Here is a 25,324-nt window from a genome sequence, read left to right on the forward strand (position 1 = left end):
AGAATTTGACATGGCCCACACTTTTGAGAGAATTGAACCAGGAATTCCTACGTCCAGGAGAGAATCTGGTAACTTAGATTTTTTATGGTTTCTACTCAACCTTGTGGCATTGAATGTGCTCGTCTCATGGCCAACTTCAGCTAGTGTAAGTAATCTATTTGTGAAACTTCATGAATAGCTTCATTCACATTAACATTATGAGCATGAATCACTTAAATGAGCTTATAACTATACAATTGTTAATATCATGTACTAACCAGCTGAACTTGCCGTCCTTGATCAAAATTTCCTTTCATGTTCATAATCCGGCATCTTCTCACACAATATCTCATTAAATTTGTGCATTAGATTCAATCCAGATAATATTATTACTCGTCCAAAAGATCACAAAATTTAATTTAATATATTTTCTGACAAGGCCCTCCTGAAAGAGATTAAACATAATTACCAGCACATCCTTTTGACTAGATTATAAACCAATTCACTAAGATTCTAGCAGTAACATGAATTCAGGACAAAAAGATCTCTCTTCAGAATTTATTGCTCTTTAACAAAAGCTAATTTACTCACACATTTCAAAATGCAGATAGATAGCAGTTGATAGAAAAATATGCCACTTAAGATTTTGCACTTTTTTATATTTACAAGTTATCTCAATCTTCATGATGCAGATGGAATCAAAACTGTAGGTTTAATTGATTGATGGTTGAGGTACCTCGTCAATGGCAATTTGTCTGCTTTACACTGTTAATGGCAGCTAAATTAATACTATATTTCAACCATTCTCTGGTGTACTTTAGCCTTTTCAGCATCAATAATGGAAAGAATGAGATTTACTGTTTTTTCAAGCTGCCCCTCTGCATTCACTACTGCATAATCAAATTCTGTCATGCGGTTAACCTCCTCTCTGGAAGTAGAAATGCGTACTACAAGTTTTTCCATGGTTTCTGTCTTCCTGTTAATAAGTCTCTTGACAAGAGACACCTCACTCTCTGCAACAAGAAATATGTACACAGCACCATTACCAAGAACTGATCTCAATGTAGCTGCTCCCTGTACATCCACTCTCAGAACAATGTCATTCCCCATGGACATGAAATCTCGTATCTGCATCAAAAAAGTTAACGGGACACAGTATGATACATACAAACGCCTTAATCAAAAGTTGTATTATATATAAGGTACCAATAATGCTATCTGCAAAATTACCATAAACTTCTATTGTAACCAAAACAAGTGTGCAAGATGCTATTCATTTAGAATCATTTGTACACAGATATAAGCTAACAATTTTCATGGCAATAACAATTGGACTTGCATTCAGGCTTCACTTTTCTAACCTTCATAGCTCTTTTAAGGGCTAATTTTCTTTTCATTGAAGAGTTGTAGGGCAAATAACTTTGATAAGACATTCAAGATTTTTTTTCAACACTTCAACACAGAAGAAACAAAGGGTTCGCCAAACATCTAAAACAAAGACACTGAAATTATGTCTTTCAGACCCAAAAATTAAAATCACGGATGGTGGAAAGTCAGCCCATGTCATATGCTATAAAAAGTTGCCTCAAGTCTTCTTACTCACTCAAAGGCCTAAAGACTCTGATAGAAGTTCCCTGTCCAAATGCTAGATTTCATAGCCATGGTAGTTGACTGTTGGTAAGCAGAATAAATGGAATAACTGGAGCATGAGAATAAGAAGAAAAGAGGGTTGAGTGCAAGCTTATAAGCATCAATTCATTCCCATAGCGAACAGGGAATGAAACTTCATCAATAGGATCTCCAAGCCTACTAAAGAAAATATAATTATGGTACAATTTATTCAATGAAAAGGGCATTGTGTCACAGTTTCCCTTCACTGTGTAGTGGGAAACAAGCTTAGAGTTTCTTTGAAAACCATAAATCATACTGATAATTCATTTAAATGCATATTTAATGCTTAATTCTGTTAAATGCATAGTTAGAAGACTTGGCCAATGTAATAACCCTCAACCGGTTATAGATTTAACAACATCAATTTCCTTCCCTAAACCAGAAGTTTGGCATTTGTCAAACACTTGGCAAACAAACTTAATACCACTGTAATGCTAAATAATATGAATTCTGATCATTCCTTGTTCACAACTTTCATCACCTTTGTCCTACCAACTCAAATAGTGGCAAATGGAGCAATTCTAACTATGAATGCCAGCTACTAACAATAACTGGGACTTGCTAATAAAGATTTATTTGCAACAAAATGAAATACACAGCTGAAGATGAAATTTAATATCAACTCACTGAATTCTGGAATTTAATTACAAATACTGTTACCAATCATTTAACGTGAAACACCAAACTGTTTATAATACATTCTAGGAACCTGTATGCATCCAGCATGGGTAGTGAGCAGCAGCTTCCAATAGCAATATTGACGTCTAAACAGAATGGATACACATCCTCAGCTGACGCTGATCTCAGCAGCCTGATAGGGCAATTCCTCCGCCCCAATATTGAGCACACACCCCAAATAAAATTGCCCAGTAAAGCAATGACTTAGGTGTCCAGCTCCAGGTATACCAATCACTCAATACGAAGCCAAAAATAATGCCAGAACAGACTTCCTTGGTGTCCAACGACAGAGACACAGAACACCAAACAGGCAGGTGGAAATGCGTTGGGAAACAACCAGAACTCCCACACTGATTGAATGTATTTGACAACCAGTAGCAGAATATAATGACGTCCAAGCCAATAACAGCTTCTCCAAAATTATCTTTCAAGCAACAGCTGGTGCAGAAATGAAAGACACTCTCAACCTTTCATAGATTTGCAAATTGAACTCCACTGATGATGCAATTAAATTCCACACAAATGACATCCTCCAATATGTAATGACCACAGGTGCAATGCAGATACTTGCAGCTTCAGAAATAAAGCGATGCCTCCAGATTAATTCACAAAAACTCCGATAACAACCTTCACCAGCAATTTTGACATTCCCAGACATAGTTAACACAGAAGGAAATCTCATCAATTGAATTGGAAAAAATTCCCAGAATCAATTTACAATACCACAGATGTGAATTACAATTCACTAATCAGTCACAAACCCTTACACTTCAGCAAGGGCATACGAAATCAGAAAACTCAACCACTCTCACAAAGCAATCAAAAGGAAAATAGACAATCAGATGTTTTATCCTTCACAATGGGCTCATATTTATAATCCTCAAATGGCACTTAGTTTCCCAAATGTAACTCCACATAAGAAGCTTCATCAACACATCATTATTTTATAACATTAATTATAATAAAGTGTCATTCTAATAATGTAACTTTAATAACTAATTAATAAATACGAACTCAACCAATTAATAGCTCCATCCAATGTAGGTAATGACTAATTGTCACTGGCACCAACTGCACTGCCAAATATGGCAACTATCCAAATTTGACTTACCAAAAATAGGAAGTCCTCAACTAAGACCCTCAAATCTCACTGTAAGCTCATGAGGGTCGATATGATGAATTGACTCAATCAACTGTAGGAGCTCATAAAAAATGGGGACATTAAAAATAGGACTTGCCAAGATTCCAAGGGCTCTTAAGTCAGTCAGCTTGCCATGTTCACTCGCCTAGCTCGCAAGCTGCATCCTAGAGAGTCTTGGGCTAGGACTTGGGAGTTTTGGGCTGAGACTTGAGAATTTTGAGCTAGGACTGGAGTTTGGGGCTAGGACTTGCATGCCTGGCTGTAAACACCCAGCCATTTTAAAAGACACCTTTTTTAATTTTTCTTCATTTCATTCTGCTCTTTGGTGCCCAAAGCAGTTATGCATTGTGAAGTAGGGTTTCAAGAATACAAGCATACAAGATCAAAGTTTTCTTTTTTGTTATTTTGGTAAAACTATGGCTTTCATCTTTACCAAGTCCTAGCCGAGTTTTTTGCCAAGTCCTGAATCCAAGTCCTATTTTGGGCAGCCAAGTCCAAGTTTTCAAACATTGATTAAATTCTTTGATAATTTTAAAGTCATTCCTTGCTAAAGTTGAAATTACATAGGAAAGACTAATCTTTATTTTATATATTTCCTTCTTGGAAGCCAATGGTATGCTTCATTTCCTCCAATATTTTCTTACCCATTATACTAACAGATACAATACTTCAAAAAGATCAATTCTACATAGAATCTAAAATGAGAATACCACAGATAATGTGACCACTAAGGTGATTGAATAGCTTAGCTAAAGCAAAGCTTTAGATGGAAAGATTCAAGTAATCAAATCCAAATGGCTCTCTCTGACATAATAAAGTATTCATTAAGTACAAAAAGAATAACAATACTTATAACAACAGAACTAGCATGAAGCTTGGGGCCTATCAATTATGATATACAACAACTTGCAAGCATTTATAACAAGGCAAGGCTTGTGTTGCATGAAGCCCTCACCTACTTTGTCCTCCAACAAGCATGATTTTGGGAATTGATCTCCAGGTGGCTCTGCATAGGCAAAATAATCATGGGAGCACCTTAAACTTTGGCCTAAATCCTTTCTACACTTAATGTGAGATGTGGTTTGACTGCAGAGCATGTCAGGAAATATAAGTGGTATGTGGATTCTAATCAAGAGTAGCCTCCACTAATGGTATTACTGCTTGGATACAATATTTCTCTCGTCCCTATCGATGTTGCTTCTCTGCCATGCCATTTAATGTGACAATGTGGTATTGTGAAGTAGAGAATATGTAGGCTTTGCCCATAAACAATAACCAGCTTCAAATTTGGGATCTCGTAGGTGGAGGCATAGATGGAAGGGGAGTTTTATATATTTGAAGGCTCTTGCTGTAGTTCCATGCCATTGTCTTCACCAGGGAAATTGTTGCAAGAAAAAATTGTTGGTTTTATTGTATAAAGAGCTTTTTAACAGTTCAAAGGTCACTGCATGGAAACTTTTATCAAAGAAGTTGATTCTTTTGAGGGTAAATTTGAAGTAGTCATGGTCTATGGGAGTGCAGAGCTTGTGCCCCTGATCCAAAAGGTATTAGTAGATGGTACTGTGCTGGGAAATGTTGGGAGGAAGTATGAACATCCAGCTGCTGTCATGTGAATTTGGTTTTCAACCTGTGGATCTTAATGAGGAGAACAAGCAATATATTAAAACTTGTCTATAGGCTGATTGATTTAGCATATCTCAGACCTGTTTTTATTTTTTATTATATCCATAGGAGTTTGCTGTGTCTTTTGTCGGCACATAATTTCTCCCTCAACAGGATATATATTGTTAAAGAAAGATCGTTCTCTGCAAATGTAATAGCATTGCCATTATTTCTTTGTTCCAAATGCAGGTTCGAATGTATATAAATATGAGTAGAGGAGACATGTCTCTTCAATGTATCTATGGTAATTTTTAAGTTAATAACTATTTAGACAATATTAACAATAATATATAAACACACACACACACACACATAAAAGCATATGAGAATTTATCTGATTGATGATCAACCAGTACTAAAAGATCTGAATAATACCTTTATAGCCTTGGTGCCTAAAATGGATGAAGTGGCAAATTGAGGATTTTAAACCCATTACTTTATGTAATACTGTATATAAGATCATAGCAAAAGTTATAGCAAACAGATTAAAAAAAGGTTTTGAAAGAGGTGATTTCCATTGAACAAAGTGGTTTTTCTCCTGGGTGCTCTATCTATGAAGGGGTGATCATAGCTCATGAAATCATTCACTCCATTCAGTTAAAGAAGCTGGATAAAATGATGGTTAAACTGGACATCAAACAAGCTTATGATGAGATGGATAGAGGTTTTCTGCTGCAAGTTTTAGAGAGGTTTGGGTTTGATCATTTATGGATGAGCTAGGTGAATAGTTGTATTTCTACTCCACGTTTCTCTATTTTGGTCAATAGCAGCCCTCAAGGTTTTTTTGAAGTTGGAAAAGGGATAAGACAAGGGGACCCTCTTTTCCCCTTCTTATTTATTATTTTGGCAGAGGTGTTGGGTAGATTGATTACTAAAAGAAGGATGGATGGCTCTTCGAAGGGGTGAAGGTTGTTTAAGGGGTGGAAGCAGTCTCCCACCTTGAGTTTGTGGATGACACTTTTCTAACAAGGGAGGCTTCTGAAAAGGAGGCTTGAGTGATGAAGCAGACATTAGATTTGTATGGGAGGGTTTCAAAACAAAATATAAATTGGCATAAGCCTCAAATCTTCTTTTTAACACCCCTCTTTGTAAAGAGAGAGCTATAAGTAAAATTTTATACGTTAGGAATTGAGGTTTGCCAAGCAGATATCTAGGGATTCCGTTATTCCAAGGCTGATTTATGGAAGGAACTAGGAGATAAGTTTTTAAAGAGAATGGAAGGTTGGAAAGGGTGTTGGCTGACCTCTGCAGGTCGATTTTTAATGCTGAAATCTATAGTGTTTGTAGTCCCTATTTTCTATATGATGTGCCTAAGCATCACTAAAAAGGTGATCAAAATGGTGGAACAAAAGATGAGGAAATTTTTTTGGAATAGTTCTAGGGAGGAGGATAAACTTCCATTTCTTACATGGGTGAAAATCTGCAAGCCAAAGTAGTATGGTGGAGCAAGTTTAAAAGACTAGAGTTTGATGAACTTGGCACTAGGAGCAAAGCTAGTTTGGAACTTATATAGAAGCCTAGAGCAGTTATGGGTAAAAATTCTAAGAGCCAAATATCCGGAGTCTCATGATGCGGAAAGAATTCTCACTATTAGCAACCCTCAAAATGGTTCAGCAATTTGAAACTTTATTGTGTCCTATGGGCATGTGATCACTGACCATGTCTCATGGACAGTAGGCAATGGGAGAAAGGCAAATTTTTGGGAGGACTCTTGGAATGGTTATCCAGTTTTAGAGAAGGAGATAAGGGATGAGGATCTTAAAAGAGTTTTATGTAAAAGATGGGGTGTCAAGGTGAGAGACTATATGATGGAATTTCAACGCCCTTTAGGAAAGGAATGGAGATGGAAGGACTCGAGAGTAAAAGGTTTATCAGATCAACAGAAAGCTTCTTTGAGAAATATTTTTAAGGGTAGGGATGTTTGTTTGACAGACAGCAAGGATAAAGTACATTGGTGTGTCTCTTCTTCAGGCTGGGCTACGGTTTTCTCTCTAGAGGTGGGCTGGAAACCTCTGAAGCGAGGGAGTTGTGTTGGCACAAAGATTGTCTTCCAAAAGCTGGGGCCTTTGCTTGGTTAGCAGTACAAGGTAGGATTCTCACAGGTGAAAGAAAGAAGAGAATTGGGTTTCAAGGCCCAACAAGATGTGTTATGTGCTATATGCATGAAGAGTCAGTAGGTCATTAGCTTCTAAATTGTGAAATGGCATCCACTTGTTGGTAAATGGTGCAAGGCAAATTGGGTTGACAAGGTCCATGAATGCGCACTGAAGAATTTCTTTTTGAGTTGGCCACAGGTTAAGATGGGTGCTATGCTTTCAAATGTGTGGAAAGTTATCCCCTCCATTGTCATATGGGAGATTTGGATGGAGGAATAGGCACATTTTTCAAGAAAAAGAGGAACCGATTGAAAGATTACTATGGAGAATTGATCACCCTATTGAGGAATATATGAGTGTTGCATCCTTTAGAAGGGGATCTAGGAAAATGGTGTTTTCTAAAGAAGACGGTGTTACACAGTAGCTATGACCAAGAATTAAAATTAGAAGCTCGGGATGTAGGAAGAAGGATAAACTTGATGCTATGTCAAGGAGATTAGTTAAATGGAAGGCTCCTAATGAAGGTTGGATCAAGGCAAATTTTGATGTTGCTGCCAAGGGTAACCCTGGCCCTTCAGGGTCAAGGGCTGGAATTATTATTAGAAATCAGGTTGGGGAGACTCTGGCCTATGACGGGATTAGATTGATGGATGGATCAAATAATATTGCAGAGAAGAAGGCAGCTTTGATGGCACTTAAAATGTGCAAGGAAAATGTGGGTGCAAAGGCTTCATTTAGAAGGTGATTCTCTAATTGTAGTAGAGGCTATACTCTCAAATAAAATGCAAGCCTAGCATCTGGAAAACTATGTGAGGGCTTTCTGGACAGAGTAGGAAAGCTTTACAAATTTCAGGGTAAGCCATATTTATAGAGAGGGTAATGGAGAGGTTGATGCTCTATCGAAATGGGCTGCAGGTTTCTAAGAGGTTAGCAGGAGACCGTTCGATTCTGTGACCGTTGGGCAAAATTTTTTTTTGAATAACCTTAATATTTATGTCTCGAACTTATTCTTTTATTTATAAGATGGTGGAGTTCGCATAATTTAATATTATAGGGGTGGTAGGCAATCATTAAGATTTATAAGGGGAAGGAGTGTTGATGTGTGTAATGATTAAATAGACCAAAAAGGTCCATTTTGGGTGATTTTTGTAATTACATATGACGACAAGGAAACGATATGAAGTGATGGTGACAGTGAAAGGACTATCAGTTATTAATGATATTGGTCCTTTAAATTACAAAGGCATTTACCTTCAAAACACATTGGTAACAAAAGGCCTTGCTAGGACCTGTAACTGAGAAGTGCAAACATTGGGGCAGCTTTTTCAAGAGTACCCATCACTGGAAAGTGCAGGCGGATGTGACTGCCATGATAATGGCCTGGGGGTTGGAGTTGAATGAATGCACACTAGTGGTGCAATGGGTGGTGGAGGCCTTGTTTCCCAAAGACTGAATTGTGGGTTGTGTCACAAGGTTCGCCAAATTTTCGGCTCCAAGTTCAAAATTTGGTGAACCTAAAAAATAAATTTAAAATTTTGTATAAATTCGGCTCAAATGCGCCTTAGGTCACAGGTCATTGTTTCTACTGTAGGTCGCAAGTTGTCATGTTTGTAATCATGAGTGCAAGTCACAATTCGTGATCGTGGGTTACAAATCTTTGCTTTCCCATCTACTTTCAGGGAATTAACCTCTGCTTCCCATCTGCTTTCAGCATCTCTTCAGTGCCTTGAATGAACGAAATCTGTGAAAACTTGGCTTCTTTCATTCCTTTCCATCGACAATGGCATCTAAAGAAAACTCGCATTCGCATCCATTCCTCCCTTGACAGTTTGGGCATGATTATATTATTTTTCAATGTTCAAATGTTATTTAATTTTAGGTTTTGGTTCATAGTTTTAAATTTTTATTATCATATGTTTAATGTTTTGAAAATATTTAATTTTAGATTTACTTGGTAATTATAATTTCTTATTATCAAATGTTTTGTTATTGTTATTATTAATTTATTTTTGTTATTAATTTTATATTATTTATTAAATATTAAAACATGTTAATAATATTTTCTATTATATAATCATAAATATCATATATTTATAATTAAATATGTCAAATCTTATATTATTTTATATTTTTATATCAATATTAAAATATATAATAATAAAATTAGCATATACTTCTTTTTTTCTTAAATTACATTAGGCGAATTTAATGTCGAATTATTTTGGAATTTTTGGACTTGTCGAACTTCATCCGAATTTCATAGTCGTCGAACTCGAACTCGAACCTTGTGACTTAGATTGTAAGGATAGACTCATTTTAATTATAGTGAACGATTTGTCAATGAAGAGGAGGGGAATGAAGTAGGGTGTTTCTCCTTTTTATGGTGGCCAAAGAGGGAAAACCAGAGGGCCTACAAAGTGGAAATTGTCGAAGCGTGGGCGCAACTGAAGAAAGAAATTCGCTTGTTTCAAGCAAATAATGAGCATAGGGTAGTGGGGTTTCTCGTGGCTCCTCCCAGAAGGCCTCAGTCAAAAATTCCTCGATGGAGGAGTATGGTAGTGTGTCTGGTTTTTTTGCACAATTAACACCGGGCAATGAATCTTTTTTTGTGGGCGGAAGTAGTGTTTTGTGGATGACATAGAGATAGTGGTGCAAAGAGAAATGGATAGGCAGTTTTACGAATAAGAATTTTAATGATAAACTAGAAGAACTTGTCTTGTTTTTTTAAAGTGAATGGGGCAAAAAAGATAGGAATCAGCTATGAAGCTATCGAAAGTTGTTTTGCAAGGTGGTTTTGGAAGCCTTCTTGGAAGCAACAAATATATGGCAGAAGGCTTGTCGTAACGAAGGTGCAGGTTCCTTGTAAGGAAGATAAAGTCATTTTTGCCAATTAGCGAGATGGACGATTGTTTTTAATTGTGCTTTGTAATGTTTCTAAGCCTATGATAAAGGCTCCCACATAATGGTAGTATAGATGTTAGATGTGTCTAGAGGAGATGATGGTCCTTTAAGATGAATGTTAATGGACCAGTTATGCTGATGTAATCTCCTTTTACATTGATAAAATATATACCTATTATCGACCCAAAAAAAAAAAAACTAAAAAAAAAGGCATACCTTCGCTGCAGCTGAGAATTTGTTTCAGACTTGAAGCAAAAGAAAAATCAGTCCAAACTCCTCTAATCAATCCAATCTCTCCTCTAGATCATGCCACTCTTCACCAACAAAATAAAAAACTCACAAGGAGCAAGAAAAGAGAAATGATTGTTGGGGTAGTGTTTTCCTTTTGTTTCAACTCATTATTTTAGGGTTTCTTTGTGGTTTTGAAGTAATTATGGGCCCTCAGAAGACAATGATAGCAAAATAAACAATTTTTAATTAAGAAGATAGTTTATTTCATTTGTTCTTGACCCCCAAAAGCATTCCCAACCATGGGGGGATGGCTAGTTGTCCCCAAACGATTGGGCGAATTTTCATGTGTTTTTTGAGGATATTTGTGCAATGAGGATGGTACAAGGACATCTCGTTGACATCACACAATCCCTAAAATAGCTAGGAGGTAGGGAAGGCAGCTTCTAGGGCACGGGACACATCCTTGTGTAAGCTTGCTCAAAAACCTATCATATGACTATCATTTAAAACTTAGGGTTTCAAGACTTCCATTTAGGGTTTCACGACTGTCATTTAACACTTAGGGTTTCAAGAATGTCATTTAGGGTTTCACAACTATCGTTTAGAGTTTTTGGATTATATTTAAGGTTTTAGACGATTCCTCCACCGTTCACATCAATCAATAAATGTTGCATCAACCCTAGAATCACCTAAGTACACCCCCATGCAACTTTGACCGCTAAAATTCAAACCCTACTTATTTTCACAAATGAATTCCAACCAAATCCAAATCTAGGACATTACAACCAAAAATGCAAGATTTTTCCGATCAGTTCAGTAATGTAGTTCCAAACCAATCAAGTTGATTTCATTCTATCAATTTATTACCCTACTATTAATCATCTTGGTATTTATTGCTTATTGTTAGGATGGGGTATTAATGCTTGTAAAAGTTGGATTTGTGAGAAGATTCAACCAAAATCCTTGTAATCTCCCTCTCTCCTTTGAAAATAAGACAAATGTATAATAATAAAAACCTAACATGTTAGAAAATCTTCACTAATGTTCCTTCAACTTCCTCCACATGGGGGGAATAGAAGCAATCCTTAACCTTGGAAATTGGAGATCAATACGAAACAAAATCAACAAGCAGAATAAAAGGAAACAACATATAGGTAATAATCCAAATATTTTTAGAGTCCAAATAAGAGATCAAGAGAAAGCTACATAATGAAGAATCATAGCAAAACCACAAGACACAGTAGCATAGCAGCATGTTAGATATTCGAATGAGTATGACCTCTGCACAACCACTGTAGGAGATGTTGTTTCCCAGGTATGTCAATCCACTTAGATGTGGGGGATTTCGGCTAAGCCACTTATGGAAATGAAGACACCGACAAAGACCTTTCCAATTGCTGCAAGTGAGGCGAGTCGTGTGTTGTCTTTTATAGCAATGTGAGTTTATCCCCTCTTATGAAGAACATTGCAAAATATATTTAAGTTGGATTCATATAAAGTGCATCACCAATATGGTGTTGCTGAAACTAGCTTCAAGTGAAACAAGAAATCCTAACTAGAAGCCATGTAGAGGATAAATTTGTAGACTCACAAGCGTTAATATGATTTTTTCTTCACCCCTTAGTCAATCCAACACTAGTTATTTCCAATATTATGAGTCAATTAATACTGGTAACACTTTTGATTTTAAGATAATGATTGTGATGGTTTGGCAGAGGGTTTCTACGTGGACCAAAACTATTCATGAGGTTCTAAAGCTAAATGAGAAAGTCGCAAAATTGCATCTTAAGTTGGTGTTAATTACGTAGTTGAGAGGCAATGTTGGTGTGAAATTGGAGATGTGTGTAATAACCCCAACAGGTTATAACTTCTTCAAACACCAAAATCTTCTCTAGCTCAGTTGTTCGACATTTTGTCAAACACTTTGCAAGCAAACTCTGATACCAATGCAATATCCTCTCACAAGGAACTAATATGCAAGTGCAATTCTTTTGATATTTTCAATGCAAATACATGGAAACTAGATATGAAATGCATACCTACAGCCAATTGACATTTTCACAAACAATTGACATACAATAATGACTACAGTAATGCCAAAATTTGATTATGAATTATCACAGCAAAATCATATACTTATGAAGTACAATGATAACTACTAATAGTTACAAGAGGAACTTGATAATAGTGATGCCCAAGAATGGGAATGAATCAAACATAGATACTGTAATGCGGCATTGTGCATGCGTACTGTAGCAGCGAAAATCTATTCTCCAATTTAAGCACAAATAGAACTCCTGAATTGAAGCTCTCTTGAGTACCAAATTCAATGGATATTTCACCACCTCAAATGGTTGCAACACTGAAGAGTTGACGTTCTCCAATGGCTGACTGAAATCGAAAACCTTAGTTTCTTCTCCCAACTTAATATCAAATGCAGTTCACAATAATCGGATACAATAATTGGATGAGAAACAATGAAGCTCTCACCTCTATTTATATTTTTCCTTCACCCTTCTAGAAGGAGATAAAATATTCAATAATTGCATTCTCTAGAAGTTTCTCCCTTTCCAATAATTAATGTTCTTTTAGAAAATTAACTTACTAACAGTTTCCCCCTTCCAATAATTAATGCACTCGCTAGAAGCTTCTTTCTTGCAATACAATAGAAACATAATTTTTTATTCCTCAAATCATTTAATGTTTCCCTATCAAAAAGTGTTGGAGTTTTATCTCTAGAATCATTTTTAAAATCAGTCCTCTTTGATTTTTTATATAATGGTTTGTTATCCTTACTAGAAGATGCTCCTTTGGACTGAAATTTGTTTGTCGGGACTGCATGTTCCACACTTCTTGTTTTTTTCATAGCTTCCTATAAAGAAATGGGATCAAATGCTTTTACCCAACCTTTTAGTGGTTCAAATAGGCCTTCAATGAAAAGAACTATCAATCTACGCTCTAAAATGTTTGTCACCATGACTGCCAACCACTGAAATTCACCAATGAAATACTCCAAGTTGCCCGTTTGTTTCAGCTGTGCTAATTCCCGAAAATAAACCTCTAGATCTTTCTTGTCAAATCTTTCAACCAACCTATCCACAAAGTTCTGGTACTCTATCACCTAATTATGTTGAAGTGTTACCATACCATGGTACCACCAATCATGTGCTACTCCCTCCAAATGCAAAGTGGCATATTTGATAGCTTCAATCTCTGTCATTGGTCTTAGTGCCAAAAATGTGTCAAGCTTATGAATCCAAGCTTGAGCTGCCATCTTACCACTCCCATCAAATGTAGGCATAGTAAGCTTGCATATAGCCCTCTTCAACTCACTATTTTGACCCCTAGGCCTCCTATCCTGTCTGAGTGACCTGTAATGTTCTCTTCTCTAATTTAAAAACATTCATAGGTCATCCTCTCCTGAACTTGCAGTGCTACTAATTCTCATTCATCATTTGCAGCCATAAGGATATCTGCAAATGTCTCATCCTCAACTTCCTCCATTGGTTCCTGTATTAGTTCTTCTCTAACAAAAGTAAGACATGTGAGCTGTCTATTGTTCTGGAAACAATTTTATGAGCTCTAGGTGATCCCACTACACTCTGTTATCCTCTTGTTCCTGATTCCATCTATCCTGTGGGTTCATATGCTCAACCATGGTGGTGAGTGTCTGCAAAGCCTGAGCCATCCGCTCTTGTCCTATAACCATTGCTCTGTAAAATTCTCTTGTTTCCTGATCCTCATTCCTATTGTCTCTTGGTGGGCTATGCTCTTGCCTGTCACCCATGGTGTTTGGCTGCTTGTAAAAATCTTGTTCCCTATCAAATAAAGCTTGCCTGATAGTGGAAAATCTGTGAGAGTCAACCCTAGGTGGCTGCATGTGATTGTTGAACCCTCAGGATAGCAGGATTTAGCTCTGATACCAATGTAATAACCCCAACAGGTTATAACTTCTTCATACACCAAAATCTTCTCTAGTTTAGTTGTTCGACATTTTGTCAAACACTTTGCAAGAAAACTCTGATACCAATGTAATATCCTCTTACAAGGAACTAATATGCAAGTGCAATTCTTTTGATATTTTCAATGCAAATACATGGAAACTAGATATGAAATGCATACCTACAGCCAACTAACATTTTGACAGACAATTGACATATAATAATGACTACAGTAATGCCAAAATTTGATTCTGAATTATCACAGCAAAATCATATGCTTATGAAATACAATGATAACTACTAATAGTTACAAGAGGAACCTAATAATAGTGATGCCCAAAAATGGAAATGAATCAAACATAAATACTGTAACACGGCATCATGCATGCGTACTGTAGCAACCAAAATCTATTCTCCAATTTAAACACAAATAGAACTCTTGAATTGAAGCTCTCCTGAATACCAATTCAATGGATATTTCACCACCTCAAATGGTTGGAACACTGAAGAGTTGACGTTCTCCAATGGCTGACTAAAATTGGAAACCTTAGTTTCTTCTCCCAATTTAATATCAAATGCAATTCACAATAATCAAATGATAAACAATGAAGCTCTCGCCTCTATTTATACTTTTTCTTCACCCTTCTACAAGGAAATAAAATATTTAATAATTGCATTCTCTAGAAGTTTCTCCCTTTCCAATAATTAATGTGCTTTTAGGAAATTAAATTACTAGAAGTTTCCCCTTTTCAATAATTAATGCACTCTTAATTAATTAAATTAATTAAATATAAAGTCACCTTTTTATTTTAATTTATTTAATGACTTTATAAGAAATTAATTTAATCAATTTCTTCTTATTTCTCCACTTAGCTTTCGGAGAATGTCAAGGCTAAGAACTCCACTGAGATGCTAAAAAGATGGGGACATTACAATGTGCAGCTGGTGAGAACTTATTAGTCTAGGAATGTATGGGTGGATTAGCTAAAATCTTACTTTACGGTAATAATTCCTAGGAGCAACCAAATGAAGGGAAGGCTTCACCTAAGACTAAAGTAAAATGTGATGGTGTCACTGTCCTCACATGGTAGAATGTTCGAGGGTCTTTTGAGAGGGGGAGTGGGATGGCAGAAAAGCCTTCATCATCATTATAAATAAGCTCGTAGAATGAGGAACCACTAGCAAAAGGTTGGCCGGGATAGAATTACAATTATTAAGCTATTGCTTACTTGGTAGTTTCCTCTAGTGAACATTGTAAGGAGTTTTCTCCTCGTGCAGTGTTGGTTTTGTGGGGTTTTTTATTCCTTATAGACTTAGCTAATAGCCTCATCCCATAAAAGGCAAGTTGCTAAGAACACCTAACCTAGGCATCAAATTATCTCAAGCCATGGGAAAATTTTTGTAGCTTGCGAAAATTTGTGCAACTTTTGCCCATGACTAGGCTACCATAACACTATTGGAATCACCATTGTCATTACACCAAAAGCTCAAGTTGTCAATGAAAATCACAAGAACTAGAGACAAGGATCCACGGGCGGCAGTTAAGAACATGTCACAAATTCATCGGTCTATGATGAACGGTACCTTCACATAGAGGGGACAAAGGCACCAACCTCCCAACATTCCCCCCTCAGCATGATCCGAGGGATTTGAACCTATAACCGAGCGCTTTGATACCACTTGTTGTAATCACCGCTACCATTACGCCAAAAGATCGAGCTGTCAATGAACATCACAATAGCCAAAGACAAGGATCCACAAGAGGCAGTTAAGCACATGTCACAAATCCATTGATCCATGCTAAACAGTACCTTCACCTAGAGGGGACGAAGGCACCAACCTCCCAACACATAGATCTCCAACACAGGTTGTGTAGGTTGATGCAACCTCCAACAAGGGGATATTTTCATGGTAACAAGGATACAAAACAAAAATTCCAACACATGAAGAGACACAAATAGAGAGCAGTAGGGCAGTCAAAATGCTTCAAAAAAGGTTTCCTAATGGCACCGAACATAAAGAGGAAGCAATTGATGTGATAAAGGGGAGTATAAAATTTGTAAGCATTATCCTTCAATCAAGGTATTGGAGACCAAGGCATAATTCTTCCAAAGCTATAGAACATTTACTTACCATGAGGGGTCAGGAGTTCAGGACTAAACGAATGACATTTAGCATTTATGTTAAAAAAAAACCCTGAACCTTCATGACCGAAAAAGGTTTGCAAAGTATTGTGAATCTCAACAAGTCAAAGGTCATTCAAGCACATACTAATGATTCATTTGATTGCAAAAAGATTAAAGCTTTGACTGTTAGAAAACTGACTGAGATCATTGCATGAGTCAAATTGTGAAGTCATTATTGAAACATTTAAAACCCAATGTCATTATGTCAAACCTTGTCATGGTTGGTTTTGTTGATTTTTCAATGGACTATTGTTGGTATAAACATTAAATATGGTAGAAATAAATTTGCAAAGATTTGTCTAAGTGTCATTTGAAAAAGTAATCAGCATTAATGTCACCCAACTTGAAGAGTAACACCTATCAATAATTGGAATTTGGTAAGCGGAGAAAAGTTGAGAAGGTTGTGTTAGGGACGACAAAGGGGTAAAGCTGAGAAAAAGTTTAAGGGAGAGGAGTTTGGTAGGCAAGAGGGAAGTGGAAAGGTGGATGTTAAGGATGTTGGTAATTAAATTGTTATTGGTGGGGGGAATAAAAGGAAGGGTAATGGAATCAGGAAATAGAGAAAGTAAAATGATATTGTTGTGGGAGTGATATTGGGAGGTGGGTTGTGCAAGAAAAGGAAACAAAAAAGCATGAGTTAGGAACTAGCAAAATGAGCAATAATGATAATTGGGTGAACTGTGAAGACTAGGAACATAGATAACATAATGACAAAATTGAAAGGTAATGTTAGGTTTGATATTAGTGATACTACTCATGATTACCTCAGTTGGAGGCATGATTCTCTACCATGGTTCATATTTCCAAAAAACACCAACATTTTAAATTACAAGAAAAAAAATTCACATTGAACCAAGTGATGATGTCATTCTACTATTTACCGCTATGGGTAAAGTGCAATAACCCATACTACCCATAGAAGAATTGTAACAAACACAAATAAGTGCAATGTACTATCAGAGAGTTGCCACTTCATTAATACCAATCGAAGTTTACATAAGATTACGATTTCCATACACATTGACAATGACAAATACTGAAAACAACACCATTATGATCTCTTTCATCTGAGAGAACATACATATAAACCTTGAGAGGGTGCAAGGTGAACTGTCATGACCATAACTACCTACCCCTCGAGTATACTAATGACCAACAACATACTTAACACTTAATAACGTATTAGATGACAACACATCATTATTCCCAACAACATAGCACAGGATAGCTGCTCCGTCCCACGAACTGAAGACAAGGGAGAAAAGAAAGCGGTGATGAGCTGAGAAATAACTTATTTATTAAGATGAAGATTAAAGCATGACCTTAATTGGGTTGTTTTAATTGAAGATGATGAATTTGATTTCAAGTCAAAAGTTGACATTGTAATATCCCCAACTAGATATTTTCCCCCAAATTTTCCCAAGTAATTTTAAGAAATATAAATAGATAAACTCATGCAAAAGATTTTAGAATAACCAGTAGAATACAAAAAACTTTCCAGATAATATGTATTCAGAAATGTTATTGCTTTTAATATTCAGCAGTACAATAACATAATTAAATCTTAAATACAAAAACCATAGTCAAACTGCATAATAAGAAATGAACCTAAAATGTTGTAATGTCGCTTGTTGGGACTATACTTAATTTATCGTAAATTTCTCAATTAAAGGTTTGTTGTGAAGTTCTCACACCATCACCCCAAAATTTTGGGGACCCCCTTTTTCAGTCACCTGGGCGAAAAAATTTTGAAGTTGTCCAAAAATTTTCGATCTTAGAAAACTTTACTACTTGGAGACTTTCAGACCCAAAGGGAGAAAGGTTTAGGTTTGTTTTTCACCTGGTTTTAAGCTTGATTTTCCAGAATGACTAATTTTATCCTCGGGCCGAACAAGTTTCAAAAAACAATACTTGGCAATATAAAATTGTGAATTTTGTATTTAGATGATTTTTTTTTTTGAAAATTTGAATATAAATGTATAAACTTGAATAATTTTCAAAAAAAATTAAATTTTGTTAGGTTTGGGCTTTTGGGAAAATCTTGAATTTTTCGATGAGAAAATTAATTTTGTGATGATGAAATTAAATAGGAAAATCGATTTTGGATTTTAGAGAAATGATTTATTTTTGTTAAAAAAAGAAAATTGCATAGCAAAATCGATTTTGGATTTAAACTGCAAAAATTGGAATTAAATGGGTTTAATTTGCCTTAAAGATTTTAGAGTCTTTAAAGAGATTAGTAATTTAAAATTGAAAAAATCAATTTTGACTTTGCCAAGTCCGATTTTTAATGATATATTAATTACTAAATCGTTATTAAATAGAGACATTTAGCATCTCCAAGGCTTTATTTATTTTATTTTTTGCAATTTTGGTCTAACCGGCAATTTAAAAATGCAAGTCTCATTGTGGCAAAATTAATTTTTGGCTAAACATTTAATTGAGACCAGATTTGTGCTCTAATTAATGTTTTTCCTGTCCCAAAGTGCAAGTCAGCCAACTAAGGAGAGCAAGTGAATTGGGTATAAGAGGAAGTTCTTTCCCCTTATCTCCTCATTCCTCCATCTTCCTCTTTATTGTGTTTGGCGATTTCGGCAAAGGAGCAGATTTAATCTTCCTTGGACGATTTTTGTAAGGGCAGATTGGCATTTTGTTTGGCAATTTCTTCCAAAGGAGCCACTTGGCGATTTTTTTTAGGCAACTTGTAGCAGCTCTCCATGCTTGGCGAATTTCTTCTAGGGCAGATTTCTCATGATCTAAGTCTGATTTTCTTCCAGATTTGGCAATTTTTGTTAAGAAGAACATCCTCCATGCTTACCAAGTTGGTTTAGGCCTGATTTCCTCCATGCTTGGGAAATTTTCTTAATGGCAGATCTGATTTTCCTTACCATGGCCGATTCTTGTTGAGGACTGATTTTCTAGCAAAAGGCTATGATTTCTTCTAGAGGTTGGACGAATTTTGGTTGGTGAAGAAAACAAAGGATAAAGTATGATTTTTGTGGCACATGCACGGGTGATTCCAAGAGCACCAAATTCTGATTTTTCCATGCTAGGGCATCAAGATTTGCAAGGGGCTTGAAATTCTTAGGTCTGATCCTAAATTCCAAAAGAAGACCTGGCCATTGGTAAAGGTAAGTTTAATTCATTTAGAGTTGAATGGGGTCCTTAAATGGATTTCGCTCTTTTGTTCTTATCTAGTTTTGTTTCCCTTGGTTCTTCTTGTATTTATCATCCACCACTTCATCATCCATCATAGCTTGAAGATTGGAGATTGATAAGTGTAGAATCCATGATAGGACATTTGAAGAGGCAGAAATAAGCTAGACCACCCTATGTTGAAGTTGAGAGATAAAAGTGTAGTTCATCCTAAGGTAATGGCGAGGCAAAAATAAGTATTACTCCTATCCTAGGTTGAAGATTGGAGATTGATAAGTGTAGTGAAAGGACTTGGCGAAAGTGTAGAATCTATCGATAGAAAGAAGGTTGGAGATCGATAAGGATAGTCCATATCACTTAGAACGAAGGGGCAGAAATAAGTGTTTAGGATGGTAGATGTTAGTGTAAGCAAGAACCCTAAGAGAACAAATACTAAGAAAGACAAAGAGGATATGATGCTCAAAACAACTTCCTTCTCAAAAATGAGGCGAATAACCGATACCAATGTCGGTACAGTAAATATGATACAGGTAAAGGACAGACTAAAGGAAGGACAATCCCCCATGGCAAAGAAGATATACAAGAGCGGAATTGTACATGCAATAGCTTTTCCTCCTACCTTGCCTTGTCCAAAATTGGTTATGGAGTGCGCATCCAAGTTTGATCTGATCAGTGAATCCATCATTTTTTATTAAGGGAAGAGGTTGTTGGCCAACATTGGCCAACAAGCGATCGAAGAAGCATTTAACACTCCCAGTACAAGAGCATGACAATGGTGATGATGGATCAGGCAGCCAAATCATTTCAGGATAACTAGGAAGCTTATTTCATGCATCTAAAATAGGATTGGCTACACGAGGGAAAGAAAGGAGTAACCAGATCATCGAGGCTCACATTGGCAGATTTCAAATCAGAATATGGCGATCTAATTGTGCTCCTCAGCTGGATCATGGGCCTAGCTCAAGGTATGCAATTCGAAAACTGGATGTACTTCTTTATTGATAAAATTGAAAAAAGAAAAAGAAGATTTGATTGGGCTAAGATCATAAGCGAGAATCTAGAGTTGCAACTTAGAACTGTACAAAACCAAAAGCAATTCTACATGGGATCCTATCTATTTTACTTAATTGCTAGATTGTATAAAAGTCTGGGACTTAAGGCCTTAGGAGAAGTTGGCAATGGGCCGGGGCAATATTTGGTGCATAAATGCTATCCACAGCTTCATTTGCACAACAACAAGGATTATAAAATGTTTTGTGATGCCTTTTCCATGAAGACAGTAAGGGTATTACAAGGGACACCTGCTAAGAGACTCTCATCGGAAGCAGAAGCAAAGATAAAGAAGTATGGAAATTGGTTTATCCAATTTCCGCAATTCACCTACATTAGAGTAGCAAGAAGCACAGTTTGTCCCAAGAGACTTCCAAGATACCCACCCTACAAGGTAGTTTTGATGGAATTGGCTAGGCAACTTGAGCATTATGATAGAATAATGAAACTCGAGGGTAAGTCAGGGATTACCTTCTCATTCGGAATTGGCAATGATAGTTGCCCCAATCGTGTCACCTTTGCAGCTACAGAGAAAGAATTGGAATGGTATCATCTAGGATGGTACAGAGCAAGGGAAGGGTTCGATCATAATGGTCTTATCAAGGTATCTCATGTAAATGCATTTAAACATGTTCCCACTCTAGAAGACTTTTGGGCCAATGCCAAGGATGACTTTCATATAAGAAAGCTAGCTTTCTCAAGATTGTTGGTAAACATGATAAGAGATATCAAATGGAAAGGCCTTGATATTCCCGATCAACTAGAAGATGATAGAAATGTGTTGAGAGAAGATTATGATACAGTAGAAGGAACAGAGTTGAATCCAGTGGATTGGGATGATCATTAGGATCCTTCCTTGGAGGTAGTTACAAGAGTAGTTGATTTGCATACCGAGTCATGGTACAATGAAAGATTAAGGAAGCTACAAAGTCAAAGGATTCCCCTTACTTATGAGAAGATGAAGCCAAAAGAAGGTCCAGCGGAATCAGTCAGACATAAGGGGTGAAGGAAGTAGCCGGCAACAAAAAACACTTAGAAGCAAGAAGAGAGCTTTGGAGGTTGAGAAAAGCAAAGAACATCCGAAACCCCAGCAAAGAGACAGCACACAGCATCGTTAAGGGAAAGTATAATTGAGGCTAGAGGTCAAAAAGATAACACAAGTGAACAAAGGACCACGAGAAGTGAAACAACATGATGAAATCAGTTGGGCTCAAGATAAAGCATACACCTTGCCCTCCCATTGAAGAAGTCAACGAAGGCTAGCTAAGTTCATTGCCTTAGCTAAAAGAATGAAGGAAAAAGGGAGATTTATATTAGAAGATCATTTGATGTAAGCCCAAATGGTAATTTCTCTTTCTTCTAGGATAGGACAAGTGTCTAATTCTGATTGGCCACTATTTTGGTGCCTTCTCATTGGTTGATACTTTTCCACTTTTTTCATTGGTCCATTGGTGAGGTGGCATCTTCTCATTGGCCGATGAGGTGGCAACCCTAATTAGGGTTTCTAGGATTCAATCTGAATCGTCAGTTTTGCCTCTTTATCTCTACCATCGATCGTACATTTTAGCCTCTATATAAGGCCATTTGCTCTCATTTGTAATGGTCAGAGAAAATTGTTGCATAAGATAATGCCATAATTGCCTCTCTTTATCGTTGTTCTGACTTGCATGGTGATTGAGAACATTTGGTATTGTTGCATGGTTTCTACTTCAACTAGTTAGAATAAGATTTTCATTTTAAAGTTCCTAAAATAGATTTCATTTCAAGTTGCTAAGTAAGATTAAGAATAGATGGATAGTTGCATGGTAGCATTAGTGGATGTTTGATAGGGATCAATAACTAGGCCACTAGCATCCTAGCAACTTGTTGGGAAGCCTTGTGTGGTAAACTAGTTTATTTTCCTTTGAATCATTGCATCTACGGAGGTGGAGCTGCCAGTTAACTTTCATTAGATTCGGTCTCAGTCCATTTGTTAATCTTCCATTCATAGGAGTAGGAGTAAAATAGCAAGTAGTTTAGGAGTTGGAATTGTGAAGAAGAGAATTAGAAGGACACAAGTCATAAGAACATTCACCCTCCATCACCATCACCTTCTCCAACAACACCATCTAGTATTCACACCGAATCACCATCTCCATCATTCCACCAAAGTCCAAATCGTCCTCAAACAAACAACGTAAGGCCGCCTACGTGATTACCAGCAAATCACATCAATATACTGAATTAGTATCCACAAGTGTAAGGAACATTGGAGTTATTCTCATGTCCCATGAGTATTAACTTTTCAAGAGAGGAATTGTGTGTTTGATACTCCGTATCAGATATTCAATTACTAATATGTTATGTGGTATAAAAATTGGCATCAACATTATCTGGCGTTAGAAGGAGGGCTTGATTGAAGTTCATTGGAGGGCGAAATTTTAATTCATTCTTGGGAGAATCAAAGCATTATTGGTGGGCATACCCTCCATCGTCGCGACATCAACATTATCTGGCGCTAGAAGGAGGGCTTGAAAGTGTTTTGTTTAAGGACTTGTTCGCATTTAACTAGGAGGAAGAATGGTGCTTCCTAGATTAGATCAACCTAGAGCAACTTGGAGAACACTTCAAGATCATATTGTAGCCAATTTGTTCTCAACTGCTTGGGAGGAAAGTGAGAACACTAGAGAGTATCTAGACACCATTGACGTATTAAATCAAGAAGAAAGGAAAGCACGAGCTATTGAAAGGAGAATTCAGAAGAGGTTGGAACGTCAAAGAGAATTAGAAAGGAAGCTTGAAAGAGAAAGGAAAGCGCAAAGACAAGCTCAAGCTATTGTTGAAGAAAACTCAAATTAGAGTCAACCGGGTTGTGATTATATTCAAGTTGGATAGAAAGATTGGGTCTTTTTCCCCCGAAAGGTTTGAGAAACTGCAATCTGATAGGAGGGACAAGATACTGAGATCCACACCACACCAGGAAGATGATTTACTTGTGTTAGAATTTCATAAGAAATCAAGGAACCGCTAGGTAGCCGATACCTCAAATTTAGCTAGCACCTCAAGTAGTCAACCAGTTCAAGCTCAAGTCAATCCACTAACAATGGCTCAACCACCATGGATTCACAACAATGCCTCACCCATTTCATTCCAACAATATCATGACTTACCAAAAAATCTGGCGGTATTCTGCTCCAAGTTCTTTGTTAATGACCCTGATCGTACAGTGGAGGAGCATATCAAAGTGTTTGAAGATGCATTGTGCAATAGAAGAATTCACATGAAGATGTAGCATGCAGGCTTTTCCCTTATTCATTGGGGGAAGAACCTTATTACTAGTTTGTCAATTTGCTAGCATCATCTATAACGGGATGGGTTCAGCTCAGAGAAGCCTTTATTGCAAAGTTTGGCATACCCACCACACCACTGGAGTTACATAGAATGTTTGTGGACATTGGGAGACATGATAGGGAGTCAATAAGTTCCTTCCACAATCGTTTCCATAAGGCTTACACGAGATTGCAAGCCCCTTACTCAATGACGGAGGCAGGTGCATTGGAAGCATATTACAGTGCCTTAGACAGCCAAACGGCTATGTTTGCAAGGATGGCAAATCCTACTCCCACAACGTTGACTGAGGCTTACACTAAAGCTATTGAAATAGGGAAGCAATTGGGCCAACAAGGAATGGAACCCCCAAGTGCTAGGTATCCGAACAACTCAGTTCTACAACTTACATACCAAATGCCTACAAATCAGTTGGTGGTACATCCGGGGCCTCCGTTGTCCTAGGCACTGCCATCAATGCCAGTTTATCTGCAAAGTGCAACTTCATCCACAAGAACTCAAGAAGACAAGGATGAAATGAAGGAATTGATTGACCAAGTCAAGAAGCTATCTACGGAAGTCACCTATTTGAGAAACCAGAACAATCAACTCCAAAGTTCCCACAGAAATAATCAAGGAAATAATTATCAGAATCAAGGGGGGTTTCAGAGAAATCATCAAGAAGGAGGATACCAGAGGAACTATCAAGACAGAGACTACCAAAGAAATAACCAAGGTGGTGGTTATCAAAGGAACTATCAAAACAATAACTAGCAAGGTAACAACCAGTCACAAGACCAAGGATTCAACAATCAGTCTAACCAGAAGAGGACTTGGAATACAGGCCCAAACAATGGAAATGTGGTATCGCCACGATAATCAAGCCTCAACGGATAGTAGGTCGGTGGATAGGATATTCTTAGCTGAGTCTACCATGTCTAGATATTGCAAATTCTATGAGACTGATCAACATTCGGAGTTAGGATGTGCAAAATTCAAGAGGGCATCTAACCTGTTTCAGAACATAATAGATGAGTCGAATAATTAGGAAGATGTTAAGGTTATAGGGTATGAGATTGTCCCATCCCCGGGATATGATCAATGTTTGACTTTTGAGGAGTTTTCATTTCCACCAGAATTTGAAGCATACGAAGAACACCAAGGGAGATTTCCTCCCGAATCAGCAAATGGGCCAGTGATCGAGGTAAAAGATCAAGATAGGTATAACAATGGATCGGATTTTTCTTTCCCACCTTTGGGAGACATTGTTCTAGTTCAAGGAACAGGTGGGAACCAAACATTTCAACAACCAAGTAGCAATGTGAG

At 37.0% G+C, this 25,324-nt stretch overlaps 1 protein-coding gene across 5 annotated transcripts in view; it reads right to left on the reverse strand.

The window, feature by feature from the left end:
- Window positions 1-508: 508 nt before the first annotated feature.
- Window positions 509-25,324, reverse strand: part of LOC149535609 (guanylate kinase 2, chloroplastic/mitochondrial-like) — a 172,352-nt gene continuing 147,536 nt past the window's right edge. For 4 of the 5 annotated variants that reach the window (XM_089805175.1, XM_089805172.1, XM_089805176.1 and 1 more), the window contains one exon: window positions 509-1,107. In XM_089805175.1, the coding sequence (XP_089661301.1) occupies window positions 769-1,107 (339 nt within the window). In that variant the 3' untranslated portion in view covers window positions 509-768. The remainder of the gene's footprint in view (window positions 1,108-25,324) is intronic. The other variant, XM_089805174.1, reaches the window with a different exon arrangement.

The sequence above is a fragment of the Cupressus sempervirens genome, chromosome 10 (assembly GCF_028749045.1).
Source record: "Cupressus sempervirens isolate cs-2001-9-10 chromosome 10, ASM2874904v1, whole genome shotgun sequence".
NCBI classification, from domain to species: domain Eukaryota; kingdom Viridiplantae; phylum Streptophyta; class Pinopsida; order Cupressales; family Cupressaceae; genus Cupressus; species Cupressus sempervirens.